This window comes from Haliaeetus leucocephalus, unplaced genomic scaffold (assembly GCF_000737465.1).
Source record: "Haliaeetus leucocephalus isolate CR32 unplaced genomic scaffold, Haliaeetus_leucocephalus-4.0 Scaffold205, whole genome shotgun sequence".
Taxonomy (NCBI): Eukaryota; Metazoa; Chordata; class Aves; order Accipitriformes; family Accipitridae; genus Haliaeetus; species Haliaeetus leucocephalus.
The window spans coordinates 833,338-861,092 of record NW_010972641.1 but is presented as its reverse complement, the minus strand read 5'-3'; the positions used below and the strand labels follow the sequence as shown (position 1 = coordinate 861,092).

At 36.6% G+C, this 27,755-nt stretch overlaps 1 protein-coding gene across 1 annotated transcript in view; it reads right to left on the bottom strand.

Annotated features, from left to right (window-relative positions):
* Positions 1-27,755, bottom strand: part of NTNG1 (netrin G1) — a 152,156-nt gene that overhangs the window by 17,648 nt on the left and 106,753 nt on the right. The window contains exon 5 of the mRNA XM_010566089.1: positions 14,939-15,106. Within this exon, the coding sequence (XP_010564391.1) occupies positions 14,939-15,106 (168 nt within the window). The remainder of the gene's footprint in view (positions 1-14,938; positions 15,107-27,755) is intronic.

Below are 27,755 nucleotides of genomic sequence, written 5' to 3'. Positions count from 1 at the left end.
TTTATCAGTCAAAAAGGCAAATAGATTCTTGAATTTTTTTAGGACAGGAGAAGAAGAATGAAATGGAAAACACCACAATGCCACCATATAACTTCATGATGCGCCCATCTCTTGAACGCTGCATGAAGTCCTGCATATTAAAAAGGTATACAGTAGTATCAAGAAAGGTAGAATGAAGAGCTATCATAGATATAAGCAGTTCCTGTAAAAGGAGAGATTAAATAGATTAGGTTTCTTCAGCATAAGAGAGGGAAGGTAGATTGAAGGAAAATGAAATAGACATCTATAAAATCACAAATGTTATGGAAAACGAATTGGAAATGATTATTCATTTATTCTTAGTAACTCTTCCTCCCAAGAACTAGGAAGTACCAAATGAAATTGTCAGCCAGCCATTTAAAACAAAGAAATTATTATTATTATTGTTACACTTTGCATAATTGTGAACTCGTGCCCAGAACGTTTGGATACCAGAAGTATGAATGTCTCAAGAAGTGGTTAGGCAAATTAGTGGATGAAAGGCTCATTAAGACCAACTAAATATGAAGATACTGATGAACTCTTTGGCTAAGAAAATCCGTAAACTGTAGCTTCCCAGAGTTTGGACGCCTATGCTGAATGAAGTACCACTCAAGCCCACCACTGTCAACTAGAGGACACTGGGGTAAATGGATCTCTGGTCTAACTCGGTACAGGCTTTCTCATTTTCTGCTGTAAGATGTTCTACTGTCTATAAGCATGCAAGCATGAAGATAGACACATGACTCACAGGAGTGAAAGGTTTTGAAGACCAGTTCTAAAACAGGCTAGGTAAGATGGTCAGAAAACAAAAGGGTGAAGTGGGAATTGGGAAATGTAAAAAGGCACTTGTGTTAAGTGTTTTAGTTAAGAGCTCAGATCTTGAAAGGTCTTAATTATTTTCAGAAATTCATTGCTGAAGTACTCAAGCTATTGATACTAAATAATAACTCCTTTAGTTCAACTAAATTTCTTTAAAACCTTCAGTCTTGAGATTTTTTTTTTCACCTTTATAGATTACTCGTAATAAATACTGTCAATGAGTAAAGATATCTAAAATCTTTTGGAAAGTACCTCAAATAGTAGTAGTATGTAATTAAAAAGCCTTGAGTTCATTAGTTGTTAGATACTACAATACTCAGCTCTGTAGAAATACATACCTGAAGTTAGAAATGCTGATTACTTTAGGATTACATCCTTTCAGCATGTTCAAATTCAAGGCAGAAACACACCTTAACATCAGGTGTACCCCTGTACCTAGAATAACTCTGAAATCCATTAAAGGTGGAAGCTAGTCTTTTAAATTTACAGGTAGATGGCATCCATTTATTAACACATAATATTAAAAGGCATTTTTTTACTTTTTATAACACTGGGGGAGCTTAGCTTCTGTTAAGGGAGGCAGTCAGCACCTTGCAAGTTAAAACCTATCAGCCCCTTCTAAACGAAAATTTGGTTTTCGTATTGCCATCATTGTGAACAGAAAGATCTCTTGGGAGAGTTGTATTTACACATGTGTAAAGGAAGTTAAAACAATAACTACTGAAGTCTTAATAATCAGCATGTGCTGGTGTCAGCAATGCCATCAGTTGCATCAATGTCAAGATAGGAAGTGTTGACTCTCTTTAATTGCCTCAGGTCAGTACTTTTTATCTGCAGTTAAGTATTGGATGGAGATTACTTTACTTACTCCTGAATGATACTTTTAAGGCCTCTTCATAAAAGTGTCCCATCTGGGCATGTCTGTGGTGCTATTGATCTCTTTATTTCTCTCCTCATAAAAAGGCAGGGAGCAGGCAAATTACATAGAAGTTATGGCCACTGAGCAGGCTTAAAAGGAAAGCGTGACAGATTTTTTGGAGGAAAAGCAGTCCTGCACATCACTGTTCAAATGAACATTTAATAATTCATAACAACTGAGTTATAAGTTTCCCCTTCAATACGTTTCCAAATGTGAATAGATTAAATGGTAATTGCTATCAAGCTTTATGTTCTATTTCATGTACCTAATAAAAGTTTATCTAGTGGAGCTTACTTTGTATCTTTTTGATCTATTCCTAACCGACTGCAATATACTATATTAAAATATTTATCACTGTGCTATCAAATATTAACCATTTTAAAATCATGTGACTAAAGAAAACAAATAATGTTACTTGTTTAACTTTTCATGAATTTCCTAATATTTAGTTGTTCAGAACTCTCCCATGATACAGCACCAAAAATACTGAAGACCCTAGAAATTGTATTCAGTCTTTTAAAATTGGTCTGTTTTGAAATGCACTCTGCTCATGTCTGTCACCACAGTTCATTTTGGCTCTGCATGCAGAATCCTACTTTTGTCACCTGTAAAAACTTATGATTCTGCTTCAGTACAAGAGAATCTTAAAAAGTTGTTTGCTTTTCTGTAGGTTAGTGGGTTTTTAAACTATTTTTGGGAGAGTATAGAACCTTTTTTTTTTTTTTAGGAAAATTATCTAATATGAAATTATGTGGCTTTGTCTGATAAAAATACCAGCAACTTGCTAGACTATAATGCGAATGGTCTAACAATGGACAGAGGAGAATACTGATCCCACAGATGTGCTACAGTTGCATGGCAGCCTAGTCCAGCTGAACTGCTGGCTGCCAGTGTTACGTCACTCCCCAGCTGAGTGGGTTATGCTCTCCCAGGGTGCTCCCGGTTGCCCATCCCATTGCTGATTCATATCACAGAACTAACACAGCAGAAAACTATTCTTTTTTGGTTGGTGTCCTGCTGAGTTAGATCTGAAATGGTTCAATGAAAGGTCAAACAAGTGCCTGAAAGATTGCTAGGCATGTGTGGGACTAAATAGTTAGGAATTGGGAGAAGAGGGATTGCAGCACTTGCAATTAGAGAGAGCAGTTTAGACAGCAATGGAATAGCAGCTTTGAAGCTGACACCTGGGCAAGATCAAGAGGAGAACAACCTCTTCACTCTAATCCAATCCTTCACCTTGCTGGGGAAAAATCATTCTATTAAAGGTCAGGTGTATAAATGTTGCTACCAAACCATTTCTTTGCACTTTGGAGAAAGCAAGTCTGATCACCAGGTTATCAGAGTAAATCTCCTGAAGTGAAGAGCTGCGGTCTGTTAAGAGCCTGGTGCCTCTTAATGAGATGTTAACTATGCTAACTAGCCCCCTTTTCTATACCTCATTCTCTGGTTGATTTATGACCTGTTATTTTCTTTGCGCGCCCCCCCCCCCCCCCCCCCGGTGTTACCTAATTCACAATCCCCATACTGTTCATAGAACCCTTCCTTTCAGCACAGAGATGCTGAGATAATGTCCTTGAACTCTCACCAATGCCCCTCTAGTCTGTTCCTTCTGCAGGTTCTTCCATTTCCACAATATTTCACACACTTTGTAGGCAGCAGTACTAAAAGCAGCAGGAGACTTCATCCCCAACCTAGGCATGCTACAGTAACTGTGTAGATCTGTATAATAACTATATAGAGAAAGCATCCTATGTTTTTATCTTCTCCTCTGTGCTCTTCACGTCATCATTTTTGTTGAATAGGTTGTCTGTGTTCTGACATGTTTATTCTGACTAAGATATGCTCTCCCCAGAGAGATATCAACCTTCTTTTTCTCCTTCAAATCCAGTGTCTCATTAAAAAATAATACTATTCCATGATATTCATACTTTGGTGAACTATGTATCTGTATGGTTATTCTGTGGGTCATGTATTTTGGAATGAATGCGTTTATACACACATTCATGTTGTATTTTTGCAGGTTTAAAAGACCCGGGATACCAGTATGGAATTACATGTATAAGTCATCAGCATGCTTCCCCTGAGGTGAGTGGAATTAATGTTTTGCATCATCTGAGAATCAGGCCTGGTAACGCTGTAAATTTGTTTGCAATCTTGCCTTGCTGGTCTTACATCTGTAAGCCATACTTTCCCTTGAGTTGCAGCAGTGGGACTCTGGATTGATTTAAGGAGAATTAGTCTGGATTTAAATTTGGAGCCATTTGAAGCAGAGTCTGTTCCTCTTACATCCAAACTCCTATACACACACAATTTCTTCAGTCTGCATAACAATCATGTAAGACGGGTATTGCAAAATCAGTATTTCATGTATAAAGACCAGGGGCAGATTGTTCTTTGGGGACAGCGATGTTCAGCCCCATCAGAACTTTATCCCTTTCAATAAATTCCCTCCAGCTTTCCTCCAGCTCCAAGCGCGGCAGTGCACTTACTAGCACCAGTCCTGGCACCAAACCACACCAGAACTGAAAGTACATACAGCACCTGTGCAGAGGGGAAATCCCACCATATCCTGACCAGCTAAAAGCATTAAAACTGCTACTGGTAAAAAGATGTAAAAAGATACAGGTGGATTGTCTATGGCTCCCCACAGAGGCAGTTGCAAAGGTGAACTGGAAGGCAGGGCATCCCGGTTCTGAATTTCTATTTCATTTTACAGAGTATAGTTCCCCAAGTACAAGTTCAATGTGTAGGTATTGAAGGACTCACAGGATACATCTGTGTACAAACATGTATAAAAGATCACTGACCTTCAGCGGGGGAGACAATTTCTGTCTAGAAAGGAGTGCATGATGTACTTTTTTAAGAAAGGGTTTTTTTTCCCTTTTTTTCTTTCTTTTTTTTTTTTTTTTTTAAAGAAATGGGTGGTAACATATCTTTTCTTGCTGAATTGTAAACGCTAACTTCCAAAAGCAAATGTTGATATAAGTTCCAGGGTTACAATTTCAGGTTTGATTTTCTTTGGCAATTCAATCTGCATGATGATTTTGATCAAATGCCTTGGCTTCTAACATTTGTAACACATGATAAAATGCACACAAAAAAAGCATATATTTAAATAATCGTATAATAAGTTGAATGCACACTGTGACAGAATATGAATTATCAACAGGCTGCAGAGTAATACAAGTTCAGTCTGGAAGACAGATACAAGCACTGAGCACAGTTTGACCATTGAAGATAAGAGTGTAATCCTTTGCTGCTTTAATAAAAACTACTTAAAATGAAAGAAAAAGGGTGAAATAAAATAAACTATTCAGAGCTTGACATAAGGCATCTGGCTGAAAACTCATTCACTAATTGTTTAAGATTTACACCATTGAACCAAGATGATTTGAAACAGTGCTTCACAATAAATAACTCATGGAGTTTAACTTGGGTGCAAGCTACCATTGGTAATTCTTGTACTCAGTCTAGGCCTTTGTGGGGCTGTAAGTTCAAATGTCTTTATTTGCTCATATGAAGGGAGAGAGTGAATAATATTAATCATTGAACCTTCCCTCACCTTTTCCCCTGTGGGGTGATCACGCCTAATGCAAATTTGAGCTGTGCTGGTAAAGTGAGATTGGCAAAAGAGTCGCTTTTTCTTTGCCTGATTGGCTAAATGTGCAGCTGGTTCTGGAATTGATTCTTGTGTGCGGGAAATTAAAAGGTGTTAATTTGAAATGCTCCTGTATGTATGCAACAGAATTTAGTCACCTGAAATGTCATGGCCAAGAAATACAAAAGATGCAAGACTATGAGCAGTACACTTAGAAAATCAAATGAATGCTCCTGCTTAATGTTTTGCCTTCATCCATTTTTTAAAAACTCAGGCAGTTCTGTGTGCAAATGGTTCTACCTTTTGTTACAGGTCCCTCTTATCACAAAGCACTATGTTCAGTTTAAGACTGGCCCAAAACAGCTGTAGTTGCTGGTTAAATTCCTTGCCAGGCTTGGAGCTTTTTCTTCTGTTTTTATGTTAATTTTTAAAGGAAACTGTTTAATTTCTATAAAATAGAAAAATGAAATATAGCTATGTATTTTCTCATGTTTCTGGAATTCTAAAAGGCTTTCAGGGCCAGACTGTGCTGTTTGTAATTAATTCCTTGCGCTTTGATCTATTTATGCATGCTGGTGAGAAAACCATTGTCAGTATCTGGGAGGGAGGCGGAGAGCTAAACCCCAGCAGCTTCCCTGCACGCATGGTGCCTGCGGCATGAATGGGTCTGGGGGAGGGCTTAGAAGTAGCGCAAGGCACAGTTGCATTTATTGTGCCTCTTTTTCTGAGGGCAGAAAACCTTCCTGTACCAACCAGACCCTGCTGACCGCTAAGTCTATGCAGTATAAACCCTGAATTCAATAAGATAACAGCTGTTATCACAGTGCTTTTTATCTGGGAGGCGAAGTCTAAAATTGCATCTGACCTCTGTATGCACAGAGATGCCAAGCAATGAGCGCTCTGCCTAGATCCTCAGAGGTTTTAGCTGAAATCAGTAAGAGTGAGGTACCTAAATGAATACTTCTGAGGATAATAGCTTCTGTGTCTTCTGCCCACATGTGGTACAAGGTAGACTCCTAACAGTAATTTATCGAATGATACATTGTGAGTCTTACAAAACACAACAGGACTTCAGCGTTGTTTTTTCCCAAATAGGATTACTAATATATAAAACTAAGCCACTCCATTTACTAATACAATCGTACAAGTACTTAAACTAGCTATGGTATAGATTTAACTTATTTCTTTATAGGTCAAACTTCTGGCTGCCCTAGGTCAATGATTTTTAGCAACAAAGGTCCATAAGAATAGATTTTCTTAATAATGACAATAGGCTATGTATAACAAAAAGTAAACACATATTGGTCTGTTGTGTGTGGGTGTGTATCCATCTTTGCATACATACATTTCTGCACAGCACAAACTCAGGGAGACAGATCAAAACCACATGCTACATGTCCAGACAAATAATCATTTTGAGCTTTGCTAAGGCAGCAGAATGAGTTCTTATTTTTCTTGTATATTGGAGTCTGCTTGCTTGCCCAGTCATTTGTTTAGATTTCAATGGGAAAATAACAAACAAAGCTAAAATTGCCACACTAGAAAATTAAATGAATTGAAATTCTGTTCCTCCACGAAAAGACTTGAAATGGGATTTAAATCAGTGTGTGCTTGGTAAAACATGGCAATTTGATGTCTGTTCCATAAAGCTGACAACCGCATCTAGTTGTTTTTCTTCTGAATTTGATCAGATAATTTGGTCAAACTTGGAGAATATCTAACAGTTACACAATCAGGCTGAGATTTGTTCAGAAAATTACAACACAGTGAGGGAAACTTAATTAGTTTTGTCAGCGAATATAAAGGCACTAGCTTGCATTTCCAGAAACTGTCTAAAGCTTTTACAAATACTCCGATTCAGCTAAAATCAGGCTAATTATATCTTGGGCTCAAAAAGTCCTCATTAAAAGAACATTATTGGGGTTATAATGTCCAAACCTGAAAAGATAGGAAATACTGCAATTAATAAGCAATTGGTTTGACAAGCTGGTATATATATTATTATATTAATTATATGACTGTAAAATTTGCTCCACAGACCTCCAGACCTGTTCCAATATCTCAGCTACTTAATATCTTTTTTTAGACCCACTGTATGGACATGGTGTTTACTGTACTTTATTAAATTTTACTGCAGAGAATCATATTGATTTACTTTTTAATTTTTTTTTTTCCTGTGGTTCCTGTCACTACAGTATCTTGATGCTTCACAAATTCTAATGCTTATTTTGTCAGTACCTAGGTTAAGGTACAGGGGTGGTGACAACCTTCTTCTATATAAAGGGTGCAAGGCAGAGGGAGATCCTATGATTTCTGAGTGCTTTTTTTTTTCCTTAAATACCTAGGATCTGATTTTTCAAAATATTAATAATAGAAAACTCTGAGATTTGAAACACTACTCTGCCTGCTTTCTGCTGCAACTGTAAGTGCTCAATAATTTTGTGAATCAAAACTCAAGTGCAAGCATTCAGAAAATGAGCATACAGTTAACAACCACATGTGAAAAGTATGGTTCAAATAACCTGCCAAATCTAAACAGGAGCTTTCTGGCAGAAGCTGAGGAAGTACAGTTTTCTTGGGTAACATTTAACTGCGTTGCCCATGCAAAATTCGTTTCTTTTCACATACTCTCTTTGATGCTAATTGGTTCATTATCACAATCTTTCCTGAAATTCTTTATTTATTGTTTTTCTTTCCAGATATATTTGCTGAATTGTAACACACCCAGATTTTCTACTTCAGAGGTACTCATCGCTTGGAGAGGCAGCAGTAATCTCTATTTTTTTTTTTAAATTTATGATATAAGATTTGCGTTTGTTTTACAGTATTTAGAGCATTGGCATGGCTATATAGCCAATTTTATAATATTTGGCTAATGGGTGTCAGTAATTACATTCTTTCTTGTGCTTCTTAGTCTTAAAAATCAAAAGCAAGCTCTTGTAGAAATCTTTCTTTAATGTGTGTGTGTAAGAATGCAGAGAGACAGGGAAACAGTGAAAGAAAAACATGAGAGAACTCTCCTGAGTTTCTGGAAGTAGATGATCAAAACAGTTATAAAGAATAAATCTTAAGAATTTACTACAAAAGAAATTTGCAGTAGAAGTCTAATCCTGTATATACCGATGTGGTATTTCCACTCACTTGTTTACAAGACCTGTTAACCAGAAGAGAAGCTAAATATACAGCTAAGCATTGAAACAACATCTGCTCTAGCAATATTTGCACAAAATTTCAGCTCTTATTTTTAAGGATAAGTATACCTCCATTTTTTTTTTTTTACCTTTTCCTTTTGTCTAGTTTTCCCTAATTATAACAGGTAATGAGCCAGTGTTCTGCAATTTTATTGTCCAGGGACATAGTTTTAAGGTATGAAAGCACAGTTAAGTTACTTAAGAAGTTTAGTACAGAAAAAAGTGAACATGCAGAGAAATCACCTTGTCTTTAAGTAAGAATTTTAAATTTGGAGTTAATATGGAGTTAATATTTTGGTACACAAAACTTATTTCACAGTTGGCAGGCCATGCATATTTACATATTTCCGGGGGAGCTCCTCCAGGCGTTAGCAAGAGAAAGCGAGAGGACACTGAAAGCATATTGAAATAAATGGATGACACAGTCAATTTACTGTCCTCATCTGGGAGTCTCCGAAACGGTTCAGGGAGTATGGCAGTCTTACAGCTCGCAGAGTGTTTTGCTCGTTTTCTGCTCTTAAGTAGCTGCACATGATAGCATACAGACGCAGAGGCAGCAAAGTTGCAGGAGAGGGGCGACTCTCAGAGTTACTTACGTTGACAGCCCAAGCTGTGCCAGATATATCCCGGCAGACATTTATCACATTTAGGCCCTGATGTTCCCTCCTTACACTCACAAAATCCTCTGTCATTACAGCGATCATGGACTGAACCAAAAGGGTTACAATAACAGTCTGCAGAAACAAGACAACACATACACACTGGATTCAGGTCTACATATGGTAATAATTCATTCAATACCAATAAAGGGTGCATTTCCAGTGCTAAAGGTAAAGGAAGACTGTCTGTTAAGGATATCTAGAGTAGTGAATATAACTACTAAAGGTCCATTTATTTGTTTGCATATGTCATTTCAGGAAGAGACATTTTATGATGTGAAGAGAAAAAGTAAACAGAAAAGGTATAAAGGCAGAAGATACCATGGTCTTTGAGGGTAAGTGATTGTAACAGATTCTCTTCTGGTAAGAATATTTTTGACAATTTAATGAACATTAGAAAAGCTTTGTATAGTATGGATATATCAATGTGCCATCAGGGTGAAATGTTTTGCATTATTAAAACAGGCTTATCTATATTATTCAATATTTTCAGAAATGCTGAATGTCTTTACAGGGCTATATAAATGCACTTTACTTATTTCCAAGATAGTCTTCCTTTATAGTTTTGCGCAGTATAATAATTTATATGGATATCTGCTATTAAATTGACGAGATTGTATTTATCAGTGACGTTAATAAACCTTTTACATATTCCACAATGAAAAGCTTGAGGTGAGCAGTAATGTAATGCAAAACTTATCAGAAGTGGCTTTACACTGCCATTTTCATTTCTCTCACCTCCCAGTGGGCAGATGGAAAATGCAGTGAGGCTCATTCCCCACTGTATATTTTCCATGTGTGTTCACCTAATTAAAGAATGACTAGGGTAACCCATTTCCTCCCACAACACTTACTGTGTTGTACATTCACAGCCCTTTTCTTTAATGTGATTACAACATCCATGTTCAGCTTTCAACTAGCTGAACAAAGAAGACAAGACAGTAGCTAGCAGAGCTCATTTTTGGCGCTCTTGTTCTTCAGTTGTTTTTTGTGTGGTTTTTTTTTTTTTTTTTTTAATTTTTAATGAAGGGCTGTATCTTATTTGTATGTAGATCCATGTAGACCCAGAGTAACTCCACTGTCAACTGAGACCACAGACACATTTTGGCAGTGTCTGATCTCTGCTGCTATTGAAGGCAAAAGATACACAAATCGATTCCTGAATCTGGGCAACCTGCTGGGAGTCTGGCTTTATAAGTCTGTGAATCAGTGCTACTTTGATGACTACCTTTGGCAGTTGTTCCCTAGCATTAGGTTAAACCTCAGTGATATTGTAATTGACAAAATAGAGTTGAACTGGGAAGTAAAAACAAAAAAAAATCCAAGGAAAAACTGTAACAGGAAAAAAATTACCAGGAAGACATTTGTCATCTGTTGTCTCAGTGTTTATTAACTATAAATTACAGATGGCACTTTGAACATTTGGCATGCTGAAGAAGAATAGTTACCTTTGGCAAACAGAGTTCCACAATAATAATAGAGTCAATTAGCTAGCAACATTCATTAATGACATTGAAAAGTGAGACGCCAAAAATACTGTGCAAGGCTGAGCAGAATTATAGCACAGTGAGTGCCATTTGAAAAGCTGGCAATTCTGATGTTCATCAGATGTATGAAGTGTTTATATAAACAGGCATGGAACCAAGATATAAACTGAATGCAGGGAGTAAAATTTGCTTAAAGAGTGTTTATAGAAAACCTTGAAAGACAGAAAGCTTGGAATTACATTAGAAACAGAGGGCCCAATTCTCGTACATTAAAAATAGCTTAGTTGGACATAATGGAGTTACAGTGATCTAAACAAGTGTTTGTGAAAGAAATGTATGGCCTACGATATTGAATGTTATAGATACCTAATTTTATATTTTCCAGAGAACAAGAACCTGATCCTGAAATAGTGAAAGCTTTCCTACTGAACTCTATCATAAAAATACATAAGAATTACCAGGCCCATATTGTGCTGTTCACAATAGTACAATAGAAAAGTAGATAGTGGGAACAAAACCTTAAGCCAGGCCCTTTTACAAAAGTAGTAGATCAAATTGGAACACCAAACAGACCCAGGAACCTTCAGTAACTGAACCTAGCCTCCATCTTTCCCAGTGCACAATTGATACCACAGATATATGACTTACAGAGGTCCACTGAACATCCAAGCTCATTGTCCAACACCATATTGCAGGCTGTGCAACATTCCCAAGACCTGCCAAATACTTAAGACATTAAAAAGCTCAAAAGCCACAATTCCAGTATGCCACAGGGAGTCAGTGAGTATCTCCAATGCCCTTACAACAACAGGGCATTACATAACATTAAATTGACACTCCTAGATCATCCTAGTAAGCAGACCACACACCAGGTTCCAGGGTGGGGAAAAAAACCCTGCAAATCTGAACTGGGAAGGAATTTTCCTCCTAACCTTCATTTGGTGACTGTTTGAAGGATGGGAAGATGACAGTGGTAGTCATCTGTTCACTGAGATTCACTGTATCAATGTGATGCTGCCAACAAAACACAATGAAAATAAGTAAAAAAGAAGGTTGTGAAAATGGGCTGAAGCTTGCAGGCTTGCTGCTTGTCAGTCTGGGTTGACAGTGGCTACAGGATAGCCCTCATGGTTCACTTAAACATATATCATTAGGGTTTCTAAAGGTCTTACAGGTGTTAACTGAAGCTTAAGCCTCAGTGACTGCAAGGCTGGCTTTCTTATAGGTGTGATGATAATTACCATTTCAGTATTTATGTTGTAAGGGAAAGGAAATTTTTTATTACTCTGGGTCTACTTGGTGGTTTCCATGCTATCCATGCTTGCCAGTGTGTGTATTCACTGAAGTAAAGAGTTATCAGGATTTTATCAAGACCTTGTAGAAATAAAAAGCTCTTCAAGTTGTTAAAATCTTTTTCACTGTAAGCATGTCAAGTGAATGATTTTTAACTTTAAAATACCTTGATTTATTTAGAAACTGTAGTTGCTCATATGAGGTAATTTTGCAGTTAACTGACAAATCCACAAATTTTCGATATTTCATTTTAGGAAATAAAATTTATTTTGCTTCTAAAGAAATTAAGGGCATAATGAAATTAGATTTAAGCCCACTGTATAATGTGCTGCATTTGGTTCACTGGTAAAAACCTTCTCAGTATTTAAACTCTTTGTAATTTGTCAGTTTTAAAAATGAAACATTTTACATTTTCTCCATTTAGTTAGCATTGGCTAAGTTTCACAGATTTGTTATCCATGTACTTACCATATATATTTATGAAAACTATGTCAGTAGTTTTGATAAATCAGAGCCAAAGCCCTGTTGGCTGCTATTAAACTAGCTTGTCCAAACATTTTTTACTTTTTCTACATATATGGCTGAAGTGGAAAGAATTAGCCTGGAAAAATGGCTTTCAAATGGGAATAAGACTTGCACGTGTTACTGGATATCTGCTTATTGAAATGTTCATGCCAACATTCCACTCATACTTAAAACCCCAAACACTGCTTTTAAACTCAGAGAAATGAGCGTTTCCAATAGAGCAAGACTCTTTGTGCTTGACCTAGAAGGATGGTGAATCCATCAACTCTCTCAGAGGTGAAAATACTCTACATTTTGCCAGATTAAATCTTAGGAGCCCCAGTTAAGGAAAGCACTTTAAGCACAAACTTCTATTTTCTGAAAAGTGCTTAAGTATCTGCTTCACTTCACTGACTTTAAACAAAGAAGTAGTATGAAAGTCTTCTTAAGTTGGCAAATCAGCGAGGATACATACATTTTGTATGCAGTATGATTACTATGATCCTGAAAACTGTCTTAGTCCAACAAGAGTATTACTTATTTAAAACACGTTACCTAACATGTAGCAAACCAGGGTTTGATCCTATAGTTATCTCACATGCTACAATTCTCATGGGAGCCCAAGAGACTTCTGCTTGCATTAAGGTGGGAAAGTCAGGAAAGTCAGCAAATGCATCACGTTGCTGCTTTTTATTTTGTTTTGTTGGGTGTGGGTTTGTTTTTTTTTTTTTTAAAAGACTCTTGTTAAATGAAAGGGTTTTTAATTTTATTTCTGCAGAGTCTGGGCAATTTCAAAGTGCACAGTTGTTTTACTAAGACATTCTAAATATATCACTTGCAAATTAATTTAAGATTTACTTATTTTTGACTCCTGGTTTATTAACTTCCTCGTCTTACATAGCTACAGCTGCTGTCTTAGCATTTCAGTGTACATGGGAAAACAACGTACTGAATGAGCTGATGAAAAATCCCAAATAGAGTATTTTAGTGTCATATTCATTAGGCCTATTTAGGCAGCTGAAATGATACAGCCCTGATGTCACACACCGATAATGTCTGTCATCTACATCAGACAAATATGAGGGACAGTGAGGTTTTTCCAAGCACATTTGATTGGGTTAATCTCCTCAGCACAGTCATACAAAATCATGACTTGCCTACTAAAGTTCTTATTAGCTCAGACTAATTAATGTCAAAGGAGATCATGCAATTTCTGAATGTGTTGCCAAGCAAAGTTAAAAGAAGGACACGTGAAATGCAGTGCGTGGATGGATCTAGGTGTTTACCACGAAATAAAATGTAAATCTGTCAAACTGCAGACTGAAACAAATAATAGCAACCTAAATAGTTTCTGGCTTGAATCTCAGCAACGGATTGTAAAGAATATTAAAATATAATTTATTCACCCACAGTCTCTTTTGGCATGAAACTATCTTATAACTACTCTTTCTTTTTGCTTCCTGGAAAATGGAAAGAAAAAAAAATCACCATGAAAATCCAGAACAGGTTCTACCGATGCTTACGTCTATAAGAAACATTATATAATGAAATCTTCCACCTGTTTGTTATTAGAACAGCGCCTTTTGTGGCTACCTGTTAACTACTGGCCGTTGTATGAAGCTTCCTTTATTGACTATGTTCAATCTTCACCTAAAGTATCCTAAGTTTTGCTATATACTGTCTGTGTTGACATGAGAAAAATGCATATTCTTCTAGTGTGATAAAGAACTTATATTTTTTCCTAATATACTTATTATGGTCTGACATGTTCTTTAATTCTGCATTTTGGGTATTTATAGCAGATGCTAGGTCTAAAGCACTGTTTCCACCTAAGAATCCCTTTTCTAAATTGACATCATGTCAAACTGATTTGACAAATTCTGTTCCTAACCACATGGGCATAACTGCAGTTTCTCCTCTAAGGAGAGGGGAGACAATGCTGCATTTACAGCCCTGTGCCTGGGAGCAGAATTAGCTGTAACATGTTTTTATGAAATTTAAGTGAATAAAGGGGGCTAATAAACGCCACTCCCCATGTCCTATTGATGCAGCTGGCAACTTTTGTAGGTCTCCAGGCAAGTATTCAAGAGTCTGTGCTAATAATTCTGAAAGTCAGACTGGGAACAGGTATTTCTGCCTCAACCCTTCAGTTTTCATGTGCGCACCTCTGGCGTGGCTCCCTCCTGCGGAAGGACAGCACAATCAGTTTCTTGGGGGCTTCTGGGGAAAGTCTTCCCAGGACCCTTAGCCAGGGAGGTTCATCATCACATATAGATTCAAAATACCTCCTTGGGGCAACGGAAATCAGGTGAAAAGTCTACACAGATGTTCTTATCCATTGAAAAAGCTCATTCTGGCTCAACTGGCAAGTAAGCAGCAGTGGTCCCTAGCAACTGCCAGTAGCTGAAAAGGCACAGAAGAAAAGCCACAGTTATCCCGGGACTGACCTATGCACACATTTTCATCGTCCAGCTCTGCAGAAGCATTTCTGAAGTAGCCCAGCCTGCATAACTCACAGTGCTGACCTCTAGTGTTGTGCTTACAGCTCACGCAAATGACCGTATTGAGCAGCTCGATGTAACTGCACCGGTTGGAGTGCCCGAAGCATTCACAGTCTTTCAAGGAAGAACAGAAATGTATACAAAACGTATACAGCAGCAGAGTAATAGCACATTACATGCTTAGTAAAGATGAACCATGAATAGAAGTATGAATGAATGGCACATACATGTTAATCAATGTAACATGGACAACAGCAGATGTTTATCTGCAATGAAAGTGCAGTTTGTTTCAGGCAGGTTAGCGTGACCCGACAACCATGGCATGATGTTGAAGGTTGGCTGTTGTTGGCAGACCTGATGGAACTGAAGCATTTGCAGTTGTAAACCTTTCAGGGGTCCTGGAGGCTCAGTTTCCGCTGATAGAAATGCACATCTTTTTGCACATTTGAGACGAGTATAAATCAAGACCCGGGAAAAACTTCCTCATATTGAAAATATTAAATACAGTGGACAAAATAGTCAAACTTAATCCTGCTTAAATCCACAACTGTAAGTAAAATAAAAGCTTTGTTCTGACATAAATGGTGAGTATTCAAAAATACTACTGAACGCGGGGTACTCTAACTGGTAGGCACCTTGGGAACCAGAGTGTTTTGTTTCAAGACCAAACAGATCTCTAGTTTGACCTTTTGGCCAGCACCTCCTAAAGCAGTTAACAGAGAAGAAAAGGAAGGAAGAGAGGTGTTATTTAAGAGCTACTTCTACTGTACTTCTGAGGTAAGCATTAACCTATTTTTATATTCAGAGATGAAAAACAATTGGGCTAGAAAAGATCATGAGAAGTCTGAAATGTGTACTGAATAGAAAGCATGCTTTCTGCAGCCGTCTGAAATGCAGCTGGCATGACAGCCACTTTTTAAAAACCTCTTCATTAACCATAGAATGCCAGTGCCTTTTAGTCTTTAATCACAAGCAATGCTTGGTTTTATGCAGAAAGAAGGCAAAATTAGAAATGTATCAATATCATTATAGAAGGCACAGCTATGCTTTGTGTAGAAAGCTTGTGTAAGTCTGATCACTCAACTCTGAGATCAGAAGGAATGCAGGAAAGTTTATTAGGATGATCAGAGAAGTACAAAGACTATTTAAAAAGCAAAGACTAGGATAGTTTGGCTTGTTTAGTCCATGGAACTGAAGATGGGGATATCACTGGGCTATAAATACATCAAGGAAATAGCCTTCTGCCATCCAAAGTGAGTATCTTCGCTAATGGACGACACTGGCACAAGAACAAATGGGTGTTTACTGGCCATTGAGAAATTTCAACTGGAAATTAGGAGATGGTGTCTAGCCATTAGGGCACTGAGGTTCTTGAACACTCTTCCAAATTGCAGCAAAACCACTAATGTTTTAGAGATGTACTTTATTAACTGGTGAAAGAGATTATGGTATGATTCCTAAAGTAATGGAGTACTGGATGCCGTAACTTGGAAGGGCTTCAAGGTCTTGAAGTTGACTTAGCCTGTAATTAGATAAAGCTGTAGCAGGGGTGTAAAATGTTTCCATACATGACAGGGATCACGTCCCCTGTGCTGCCTTTCCTATGGTATGCTGCTGATCATGCTGGGGCATCTAACGAGCCCACTGATTGTTGCCATAGGGCATCAGATACAATATTTGTGCCTGTCTGTATTTTTATAAAGAAATAACAACACCAGTACATGTTTATGAGTATGTTATGCACACCTAATACATATATATTTCTTTGGCTGTTGTCTGAGGTAGTGGACTGTAAATAGATTGTATCTTTTCTTATACTGTACAACACTTAGCACAACATATGTTTCAATCTTGAAAGCTGCTGTTCTGCTGCCAGGAAACATTAATTCAATTTACATATACACATTTAGTTAACATATATGCATTCTTGTTCTCTTCAATGTTATACTGCTAAACCAATGTTTTGTCATTCATGCCAATCTGATGATTTTGATGCCTATAACTGCTGGAGTACAGTAAAACATTTGGTGTATCAGTCTCAGTATGTTACCACTTGACATAATTCAGTGGGGAGGAAAAAAGTGTTAACATTTGTTGTCTTTTGCAGCTGGTCAGTGTGATTCAGCATCTCAGCCAGCCACCCAGCAGCATTTCTCCCTTACTATATCCATCTTGCTTGAGTAAAAACTGCCTGTGTGGGGCAGAGGCAACAGATCTAAAAGTGGAAACTAGCACTAGCAAACAGGAGTCACAGGGAAAATTGTTACAATTGTAAGTTTTTATGTATTTGATTTTTAAAATAAGACAGACTGGTTAGTGATAAGCAATCTGATCCTTCTGAATCTCAGATTCAGAAGCAATTCTGTCTTAGTCTCTTTGTCTGACAAAGGACCTGTCTTCTGCTACCATCAAACAATTTGTTTTGCTGAGATGATACCCTACTGGTATGTTTGTCAGACTTGTGGCTTAACACAATCATACTGTAGGTGAATTTAGAGGAAATTATTTACCTTGTTTTCCGAATCAGTAACAGGCAGCAGAATACTACATTTTTATGTTTCAAAAATATGTAGACTATAAAGAAGTGCCAGTAAATCAGACTATACTACATCATCTTTTGTGTTTAAAGTAGCAGAAAGAAACTGAGACTATTCTGTCAATGAATGACTGCACTACTTCGACTCTGAAATTGTGATATGACCTTCAATAATACTACTACTCCACATAATTAGCCATTACACAAGCATAAGAAACAAAGCTGCACATAAAGTAATTCACTCTGTAACAAAGCTTGCTCCAAGTTATGATTTGGACTGAAGAAACATCTAATAAGTACGAAGGACTTAGTTTAATGTACACACATGCTCCTAAACATATGCAGAAGGACTACCCAAGTTCAGACGTGGCTAATCAATATTAAAAGTAAACAATGAGACCAATTCTTATACTTGGTTGTGTTCCTATGGGTACTGCTCTTTTGTAACAACTGTGCTGTGTGAAAGAAAGCCTTTGTCTCAAAGTTAACTTATAATAAGATACAGGAAAGCTCTAGGAATCTTGATCATCAGATTGGTAAATGCTACATGGTATAGAAAAAACCACAGTTAACTCAAAAACAGTCTAACATCTGATCAAAGATTAGCAATGGTGCAAAGGAAAAAAAAAGGCATGGCAGGTAACAATTAAACCCATATTTTGCTAATTTTTGCTTCCCCCCTGCCTCCTCCCAGCTTTTGCTAGTGCAATAATATGAACTTTGCTTACTGCTGTTGGCCTGATCAGTGAATCATTTTTACATCCCTCTGTGTTTATAAAAAAAGCTATGTAAAGGGTTCTCATATGATTGAAATGGAATTATTTCCTCCACTGGCTACAGGAGGTGCTACCCTAAACCAGTCAAACATAGCATGTAGAACTGCATTCAGCATCATGCCAGCTGGGAAGCTAATACCTATCAATGCTGTATGGCCTTTCTAGCTTATCATGTGGTTCATCTTAACCAGCACACCAAGACCAGAAAGTAGGCTGCTTATTAGAGTTGTCAGAAGCACAGCTTAAGGTTTTTAGGTGCATGTCACTGGCTAGCAACCCAACTGCTTTCATGCACTGGCAAAGCCATGCAATCACTGAAAGAGATGGAGGAAAAGCATCAAAATCAGGCTGCAAATGGTTTACTAACAATGAAATGACATGAGCTTACAGTGCTAGAAAATGCTGCTTTCAGTTCTGAGTACCACATGTCAGAAAAGACACAGATAAACTGGAGACAGTTTAAAGCTGAATAACAATAAGAAGTAAATGGTTTGGAAAATAAAACCTCAGAGGAGACGTAAAGATAGCTAGATAGGTTTAATGTGAAGGAAAAAGGGAGAAGAGATATCCATGTTAGATTTGATAATTGTCTTTGGATGATTCAGGAATTGTCAAATCCCTTGCCAACTTACAGAATGATTAACTGTATGAGCCTTTAAAGACTATTTCCAATGCAACGATTCTATTGCAACAATCTTGATCCTGTTGTAGAAAGCACGATAAAATTACCTATTGAAGAAGGCTCATAAAGAGGTTGATCATTTAATTGTTTTGTTTCTATAAATTAAATACTTTTCCCCCCGTTATAATGCTATGCATTTACATCTTTGAGATCACATACTATTGTGCTGTGGGGACGAGGTTCAGCTGAAGCTTCAGCCACGACCAATAAAACATGAAACGTCATCACATTAAACAATGGTAAACACAAATGGAAGGGAAGCATAATTTTTAAACTAAGACAGGTAACGCATGAGACAGCTATCAGCATCATTTTCTAATTAAAAGCACGAAGAGTATTTCAAGAAAGTGCACTCAAAAATCATTAAAATATTTTTCATTTTCCAGTAACTGTGTGTTCCTCCTCTATACAGTAACAAAAGGCAAACAAAGGAGACTTCATCGTAACCTTAGAAATGACCTGCTTCATAACAAACAGTATGGCTCGTTATCATGATCTCATCAAATGGGTCAAACTAAGTTCAAACGTTTGTTAACAACCCTATTCCTTGTTAATATGTATTTCATGAATAATGAGATATTCACAATAGCTACAGATAGACAAAACATCTTTATACATACTCTTTACAGATAAATTGATGAGGAAAAACAATGAGAACAGCTCAGGGTTCAGACTGTGAATGATAGATATGCAAATGAAACAGGTTGCCTGTAAGTCAGAGGGAATATTGGCATCCTTCATTATGCCCATATAATTCCATTATTTTGATAAAACACTGAAACATCAGTTCAAAATGTAATGCCTACACCCTGAATTTGCACACTGTTACGATAAAATGAAGATGTAAGGCACACTTACAATGCATTAAAAGACATAACTATGCATTACACTCCATGGCATTTACAGATACTTCTTGAGGATATGGACAATTGATGCTTTATGTATTGTTTGCCCTCAACTAATCTGCTTATGTATCCTCTTTTACAATTTATGCATATCAGTGAGGAAAACGAGACTCTAACAAACATTTGCTTTCTAGGCAACAATCTGAAAGGTCATATTCAAAATTTAACTCCTTTAAAAACAAATGCCATGTCACTTTATATGCCAGCAGTGACTAAGAAGCATATTTATTTTCTTTGTATGGTTTATGTTCATGCGACTTAATGCTTCTGTTGTTGTTAATGAAGATGCCTCACCAGTAAGCTGATGGGTACACTTCACAGATATTCCAGATTCATACAGTGCAATGTATTCACAACACAGAGCACTATGGAATCACTGTATGAATCCAAGAATTCCTACCTCTCTTGTGGTTTGCAACTTGAACAGAAGAAACAGTTGAGATAGCTAATTTAGGAGCAACTGGATAGGTAATAAAATGAACAGTAAATTAGAAAATGTATCATATAGGAACAAATCAAAAGAATAAAATAAACTTCTTTATTTTCAAACTTAAATTAACAATGGTTATTGTTTTGTAAGGAAAGGGTGAAAGTTAGGGAAAATGAGTTATATACTATCAACTATTGAATCATTTGAGCTGTAATATCCAAGATAAAGAAAGGGAATGTCACTCACATCTACGCACTTTGGCAGTTTGAGGTTATTTGATGATTTCTCCCAATCCATGACCAATGACTATATGGTAACTAGAGTGGTCTGCAAAGGGTTTTATTAAATTTGTATGCATATTCATTCTAGCCTAATAGTATAAGCAAAAAAAACCCCAATAAAATGATATTAGGTATAGGCAGATTTCTGTAATTATTCTCTTCATACACTATCCTTGACTGAAGTATTTAATCTACAATAAGTGTTAAACACTGTAACAATATGCTGCAAAGACAAAAACTGAACAGAAAAGCTTGTAACTTTTTGTGTTCTGTGCTTCCTAACAAAACATCGATACCAAATTTACTAAAATTCTTATTTTTGGGGAAGAAACAGTGAATAATTTTGTGCTGTTCAAGACGTATTTTGCAATGAAGTTAAGTCTGAGATCACAAGCAGTATAATTAAGCTATGAAATCCATTAGAAATGCTAAGTATCATTTCATTGGGAATGTTTTGATTTAAAATTCCTGTGAATAATGTAGGCTAATCCTTACAGAGAGCAGAGATCAATCTGGGGAATTTTTTGTTTGTTTAAGGAACATATGCAAAAGCTTGGAAAATATAACATGGGCTAAATGAAGTTATTGGAATGCCAAGTATCACTTCATCAGGGATATTTAATTTTAAATATATGTGAATAATGTAACTAAAGTACATTGCTAATCCTTATAGAGAGCACAGATCAATTAGTATTTTCTATTTTGTTGGGCACATAGAAACTTGCACATATAACATGGTAGATTTTATACAGATGTGCATATGTTTTGATTTGGTCATTGTGATCAATGGATTTAACTACAGCCCTTCCAATGTAATTCCCCAACAGATTCCCAATACATCTTCTTCAGTTTAGTAGCTATTCTCTAGATCACCTTTTCATTAATTTTATTCTCTATCTGTATGTGTTATATAGCACAGAAAGGACACAGTCAAAGCAAGCCACAGGCCAGATTTCTGCAGGGATTTTTTGGGGAGCAAAGGGCAGTAAATAAGGGGGACAAAAGGATGTTATTTTTTATAATGAACAATCATTTCGATATGTGAAGTATAGCTGAATACAGCTTGAAGTAACAAAGAATCTTACTTTTATTAGTCATCTTAAAAAGTCGTTCTGTCTCTTTCAATGCTAATCATCGTGCCACAGTCTGTGAGTAATTGTTTTGTGTGGCACTCAAATTGTAGAAAACTATGAGTCTATCCTGCAGAGAACTTGCTTGTATTGTGGATGGCACACAAGCTGACAACGCCTCTCAGCTCACTTGGGAAAACAAAGTGGAAACGACATTAAAAATGGGTTTGATGTAGACAATGACAATCTTTTCTCACACAAAAAATCTCAAAACTTACTCAAAATATAGACTGTGCTGTCTAAACAAGTCCAACATTATCTAGGCCTTTCTGTGTATTAGTACTTATAGTTTGTGTGTCTACTTTTCCAGGCTTTTTGCAATGGATGCGCACAATCTGAGTGTTGGAAGACTCCCTTTTCAGGTAAGGTTTGCTTTATGGTTATTTTCTCACAGAATAGCATTACTTAGCACCAGAAGAAAAATGAGTTGGATTCTCATTGTTACTGCTTTTGCCACCATGTGGGACTCCTTGAAAGTAATTTCAATAACTATAGACCACTAGGAATTTTACAGCATCCTACCTTGGTTTGGTTTAGAAACCTCAAGGGAAGAAATATTCGGCCATATCCTATCAAACTTTGGAGGATCTGCATGTATCAGGAAAAATCAGTTTTTGTTATTTACATCTGTGATATTGTTCTAAACAGGCAAGCATATGGACAAAGACATAGGTTACAAACATCCATTACTGGACTAATCTAGGTTGCACTTGAACAGTACATGACTCCACAGTGAATGAGAAAACAAGCAATTGATGATTCCCAAAACACCAAATGGACATAAAATACTGTGCATAACAATTTATCTTCTGTGGTTTAAAATACAATTTTTCGTGATGAGAAGATATCCTAGACCAATATATATGGTTCTAACACCACGAACAAAACAGGAACATATTCTGTTAAATCTGCTCTGCAAAGATAAAATGACAGTATCAGACAAATACGGATTTCTCACCAAAGACACATACCTTACCATAACATCCTGTTTTAGGGCCTTTTGAGTGAATTATATTTCTGTTATCAGGAGAAATATATTTACCAGTAGAGTGGTCCTTTTCTTTTGCTCTCACACTTGTGTGTGTGGTATCTATTTCCTATCACCTCTGCTGATATATTTTACAGCTTGATTTTTTTTTTTGTAAAAACATTAAATGTCTACATTTCTTAAAAGCCCTACATAATGTATTACTTACATGAAGCATTTTGTCTCTCAGCAAAAGAATTAGCTATGTCTCTTTAGAGCTTCATCTCCTTTGGTCAATGTTTTTTGGGGCTGGGGGAGTGATAACCCTTAGCAGAATGGTGCTGGGTGTTGGAGCTTGAGAGTAGGTGAAGGGGGTGGTGTTGTGGGGGAAAGAAAGAAAAATTTCTTTGGGCCCTGATCTGGGAAATGGTATTTATTTTCTCCTTATTCTTCTGTTATAATCTTTTCTTTGTTTCCATCTGCCTAGCTTTGAACATCAGATTTGGACCATGTTTATATCATTGTCTGCAAGTACTGCAGTGGTGGTGTCCTTTCTGAGCTGAACAGAATTTTCCTTAACAGTCACATCAGTCTACATAGTGGTGATACTAGTGAGGAGGGAGCTATTTCTTCATTTCTGCCTACAAGCAATTCAGTTGGGTAGTGATTAGATTGCCGTTGTCACAACTTTGCCAGCATCAAGGGTCTAGGCTTACAGGTCTTTTTGAAGAAGGTATGTTTCACTGTTATGTCCATCTTAGTGGAAGACCTGCAGGGAAGCTACAACAAAAAGACTGGGGCTTTTCAAACATGTGATGTGGAAGGAGGACATCCCATAGTATCTTCTGACCCATTTGTCAAGGGTGAAGAGAAATTGGCTGGGTGGGACTGGCTGTCACAAAAGTCCTCCCACATAGAGAACAATTCAAGGAATGGATGATGACCTGCACTGTGCCATGTTAGGTAGTCTTCTTCAATTGAATCAGTCAAGTTGTGATATAATCACATCATTACATCATATTCTTGCATTTTTGTGCTTTTTCCTTATCAATCAAGAAAATGGAGGAAAGAAAAACTGAGTCAGTTTGGTAGATTCTCAAACAGTCTATGTATTGATTAAAAATAACCTGCCTCTACTGGTCAGATCCACCAATTCACACACATAGGAAGTGCAAACACAATAGTCAGAGTGTATGATAAAAGGCATCTAAAAGCCATACTTACTGAGGTGGTGTGATAACCCTAGCCCACTGAAAGACTCTAATTCCATGCACCTGAGAGACCACCTTCCTCTTCCTCCTCCTGAAACACTGACTGACCGGTTATAGTAAAGAAGTTTCAAGCACACACAGACAAATTACTTGCACAATTAATTCGCTGTTGAAATTCTGGTAGATTTAGGAACACTTAGGCTTGACCTAAAGATTTTAAAGGGACTGGGCATTAGTCCAGTCTTTTAGCTGTTGTGCAACAGCAGGGTTGTTGCAGAAAACCTGTAACATTTCAGACTAGAGCTTCCAATATCCTACTTCTGTTGTTGAATACCGTATGGCACACCTACTACAAAAATTCATATGCATAATGGTCTTCAACTGCAACGGCCTAGGTGTTACCGGAAGTAAAAGTAATAGCATCAAAGCTTTGTAATGCCTTAGGACTAACCCTCTGGAGTATCCATCATTTAATAAACTGTAGGTCCTATATAGGGAATCAGATATTTTATACAATCTGATTCATATAATCAGTAATATTTCATATATAATCTTATTCTGATGATTTCCCCAAGTAATCTCTTGTCTTGTCCAAATAAAATCATTACTTTTATGACAGAAAAATCAGTGTTACTTATTTCTTAGTAAACTATAAATGCTATAGATCCGTGCTCATTTTAGCAAACTTACTTGAAATGGAGGTTGTGACTTACTGCAAAATAATTAAAAATTCCCTGACCTTTTAAATTAGATTACATTGAGCTGAGTTTCTTAATGGGTGCCCAAAACAATAAAGAGCGTATTTACAGTGCCTGAAGATTACCAATTACGTATTATTGCTAGTGATTATTACTAGTTATTAGTGATAATTACAACCATCTTAGAAGGGACTTCTGGAGGTCATTTGTTTCCAGCCTTTGCTCATAGCAGGGTCAACTTCAAAGTTAGATGAGGTTGTTCAGGGTCATATCCAGCCGAGACCAGCTGCTGTCTTCAGTGTCTCTAGGCTGCTTGGTAATGTGGTTAATGTTCCAAGAGACTTAATGCTTCTATTATGTGCTTTTTTATTTATATTATGTGCTTTTTTATTTTTTTTTTTAAATCTTTGATAAAAGGAATATTTTTTTCTTATATCCTTATTAATGGAATATATTATCACCAAGATTACAAGTTTCTTGATGAAGGCCGGCCTTCTTATCTTTGAAATTTTCTATTGTTTGTTTGTTTGTTTTTTTAAATGGAGGTGACTTTAAATGCTTTAAGTAAAAAGTATGTGAGACATTCAAGTCAAAGAATGTTGACTGTTATTCCCACAAGTATATTGGAGCAGATGAGTCATCCTTTGAACAGGCACTGGGAAGATTCATTTAGCAGCTAGTTAATCTTTTATAGCAACTTGTGAAAATATTTCTAGTCCTCAGTGATTACCACTAAGGGTTTTATTTATAGACAAGTTGACTAGATAAACCAAGCTTTTCCAGAACAGTTCCATGTATGGACACTGCATTCTGTAATTAAAGTAATTATTTGCCAGAATAATTAATGAATTTTGGTGTAGGTATTCTATAAAATATGCTATGTTAATGTACTGTAATATATTCTATGACAGTTATTTTGGGCAAACAAGGCTACAGAAATGTGAAAAAGTTTCTGAAAGTATGTCTTAGTGTTATGATTTAAAACTGAAGCTATTGTAGGCACCTTTAAGAGTAGAGGTATGTTAGCTATATGACTGAGCAGAAAATCAGATATGACCTTTTAAATTTGCATTAGAAATTTCTGCATTTCTAGTTACTATTGTTTCAAAGCCAATTATACGCAGAAAATAACTGCTGGGAAAAAAAAATCTTACTTTCATGAAGTAAGGAGAAACTGATTGCATTATATTTATTAGGTGTTTGATCATTTACTTTTTTTTTTCCTTCCAGTCCTTTTTTTGGATATTCCGTATCGGAATTGCCTATGATATTAAGCAAAGAAAATCTGTCTCAAATATTCACTGGAACTGCCGTCTGCACCATGGGCTACATCAGATTGGGGAAATAATGAACAGGTAGTTTCAGCCTGATTCCAACCAGAGAGCTGCACATGAGAAAAACCTGTCATGGTGTTGGCAGAAATTAATCAGCTCTTTGTTGGTTTCTCACTCCAACTAAGTACTGAGCTGGCAGGAAAATTAAAATGTATTCCCACTGGGAGGGGCTATCCTTCCTCAGGGTTGAAGAGCGGAGGTGATGGAGCGTATGAAGACTACACTGCTGCCTGGGCATCTGCGCTCTACGGCAGACTAGTGTATTTTCACCTCCTAAACTGTTTCTGCTGACCCAGTCCACAAACAATGCATTTGCTGAAAATTACTACTAATAAATCAGTAAGTCTTAAATAATGTTCAGATGGCATAAATAATTAGAACATAAATAATGTTCTAATGGCAGACAGGGAGCACTTGTGTTGACAACATCATTACTTATTTAATTTATAATAACAATAAGGAACCCTAGTGAGAGACTCTGATTTAACAGGTTTTTAACTTTCCTTCAACTTCTATTTAAAACACAAAAAAGCATTAAAAAAATTGTCAATGTAAGCTTAATGATTCTAGTAGAAGTCCATGTTTCTAGTCATAGAAAACTGGCCTTGCCACTGTCTGTTTTAAACCACGAGTAGTTGAGAGTCAAGTATCTATTCTAATGTATACATGTCTGCTGAACACAGTGGAGTTACATGTATAACAGTGGTTTCAGGTGTTAATGTTAGACAAAAAATTAGGAGTCATAAGAAATAATGCTCACTGAAATCAATGGTGGGTTTAGTAACTGCTGGAATAATTGGGTCTGTTTATATCAGATCATATTCCATCACTTCTTGCAAAGATCACACTATCATTATTACAGCATTTCTATCTCTTTAGGTCTGTTTGAAGTTATGATAACCTATCTCACATAAAATTTGCCTTTCAGCACTTTTACAACACTACAAAATCTAACTCATCAAGAGAGAAGAAATGCTGAAAAGTTGGTGTTTTTTTTTTTTTAAAGTCACCCCTTTATTAACTTTAAAAAAAAAATACTTGGCCAATGTTAGGCAATCTTTTTTGGAGCAATGTAGGAAGTTTCATACCTGTTCCTTTGAAGAAAGGAGAATTCTGCATAAATGTGAAGATGTGGTTGTTTTATGGCAGCTCCTCAGCCATAACAGCTTTTATAACTGTTGGAAGAATTTAAACGCAATTAGTGCTTTACGTGTCTAATTGTTGTCTTAGAGTAAAAGAAAGTGATCTTTTTAGAGGCTTTTAAAAAAGAAATCCGATGATCCAGCTCTGGAAACTTTTAGATATCAGAAAAAAATCCACTGATTTTAACAAATGTGTTGGCTAGTTCTCAAACTAATGAGGTTTGAGGGAGTATTCTTTAGTTGTAAGTATTTCCACTAAAATATTTGCAAAAGTGCACAATGAATTCAAGTATTTTTGGAAGGAAATATTTAGGTACTTTCTCATGACAAAAAAAGTAAATTACTGTGTTGATAGTTTGCAGGGGTTGTTCCATTTTATTTTGATTGGTTCTTCTTTTTCCTACAAAGATGCTGAAATTGGCTGGTCAACTAGGATTATTGTACAGTAATTCACAACTGATGAACAGTAAATCAAGATCTTTTTTTAAAAATCAGAATGCTGATTTGGAAACCTCATTCTTCCCTTATATTCTATGAAATAAACTGATTACGCGTCTAAGGGACAGAAGGAAAAAGAGGAGAGGGGGAATTATAGAAGTGCATTTTTTCCCAGCAATTTCTCCCCACGCTTTATAGATAATCAGATTTTTAAATATCTTTGTAGATCATGT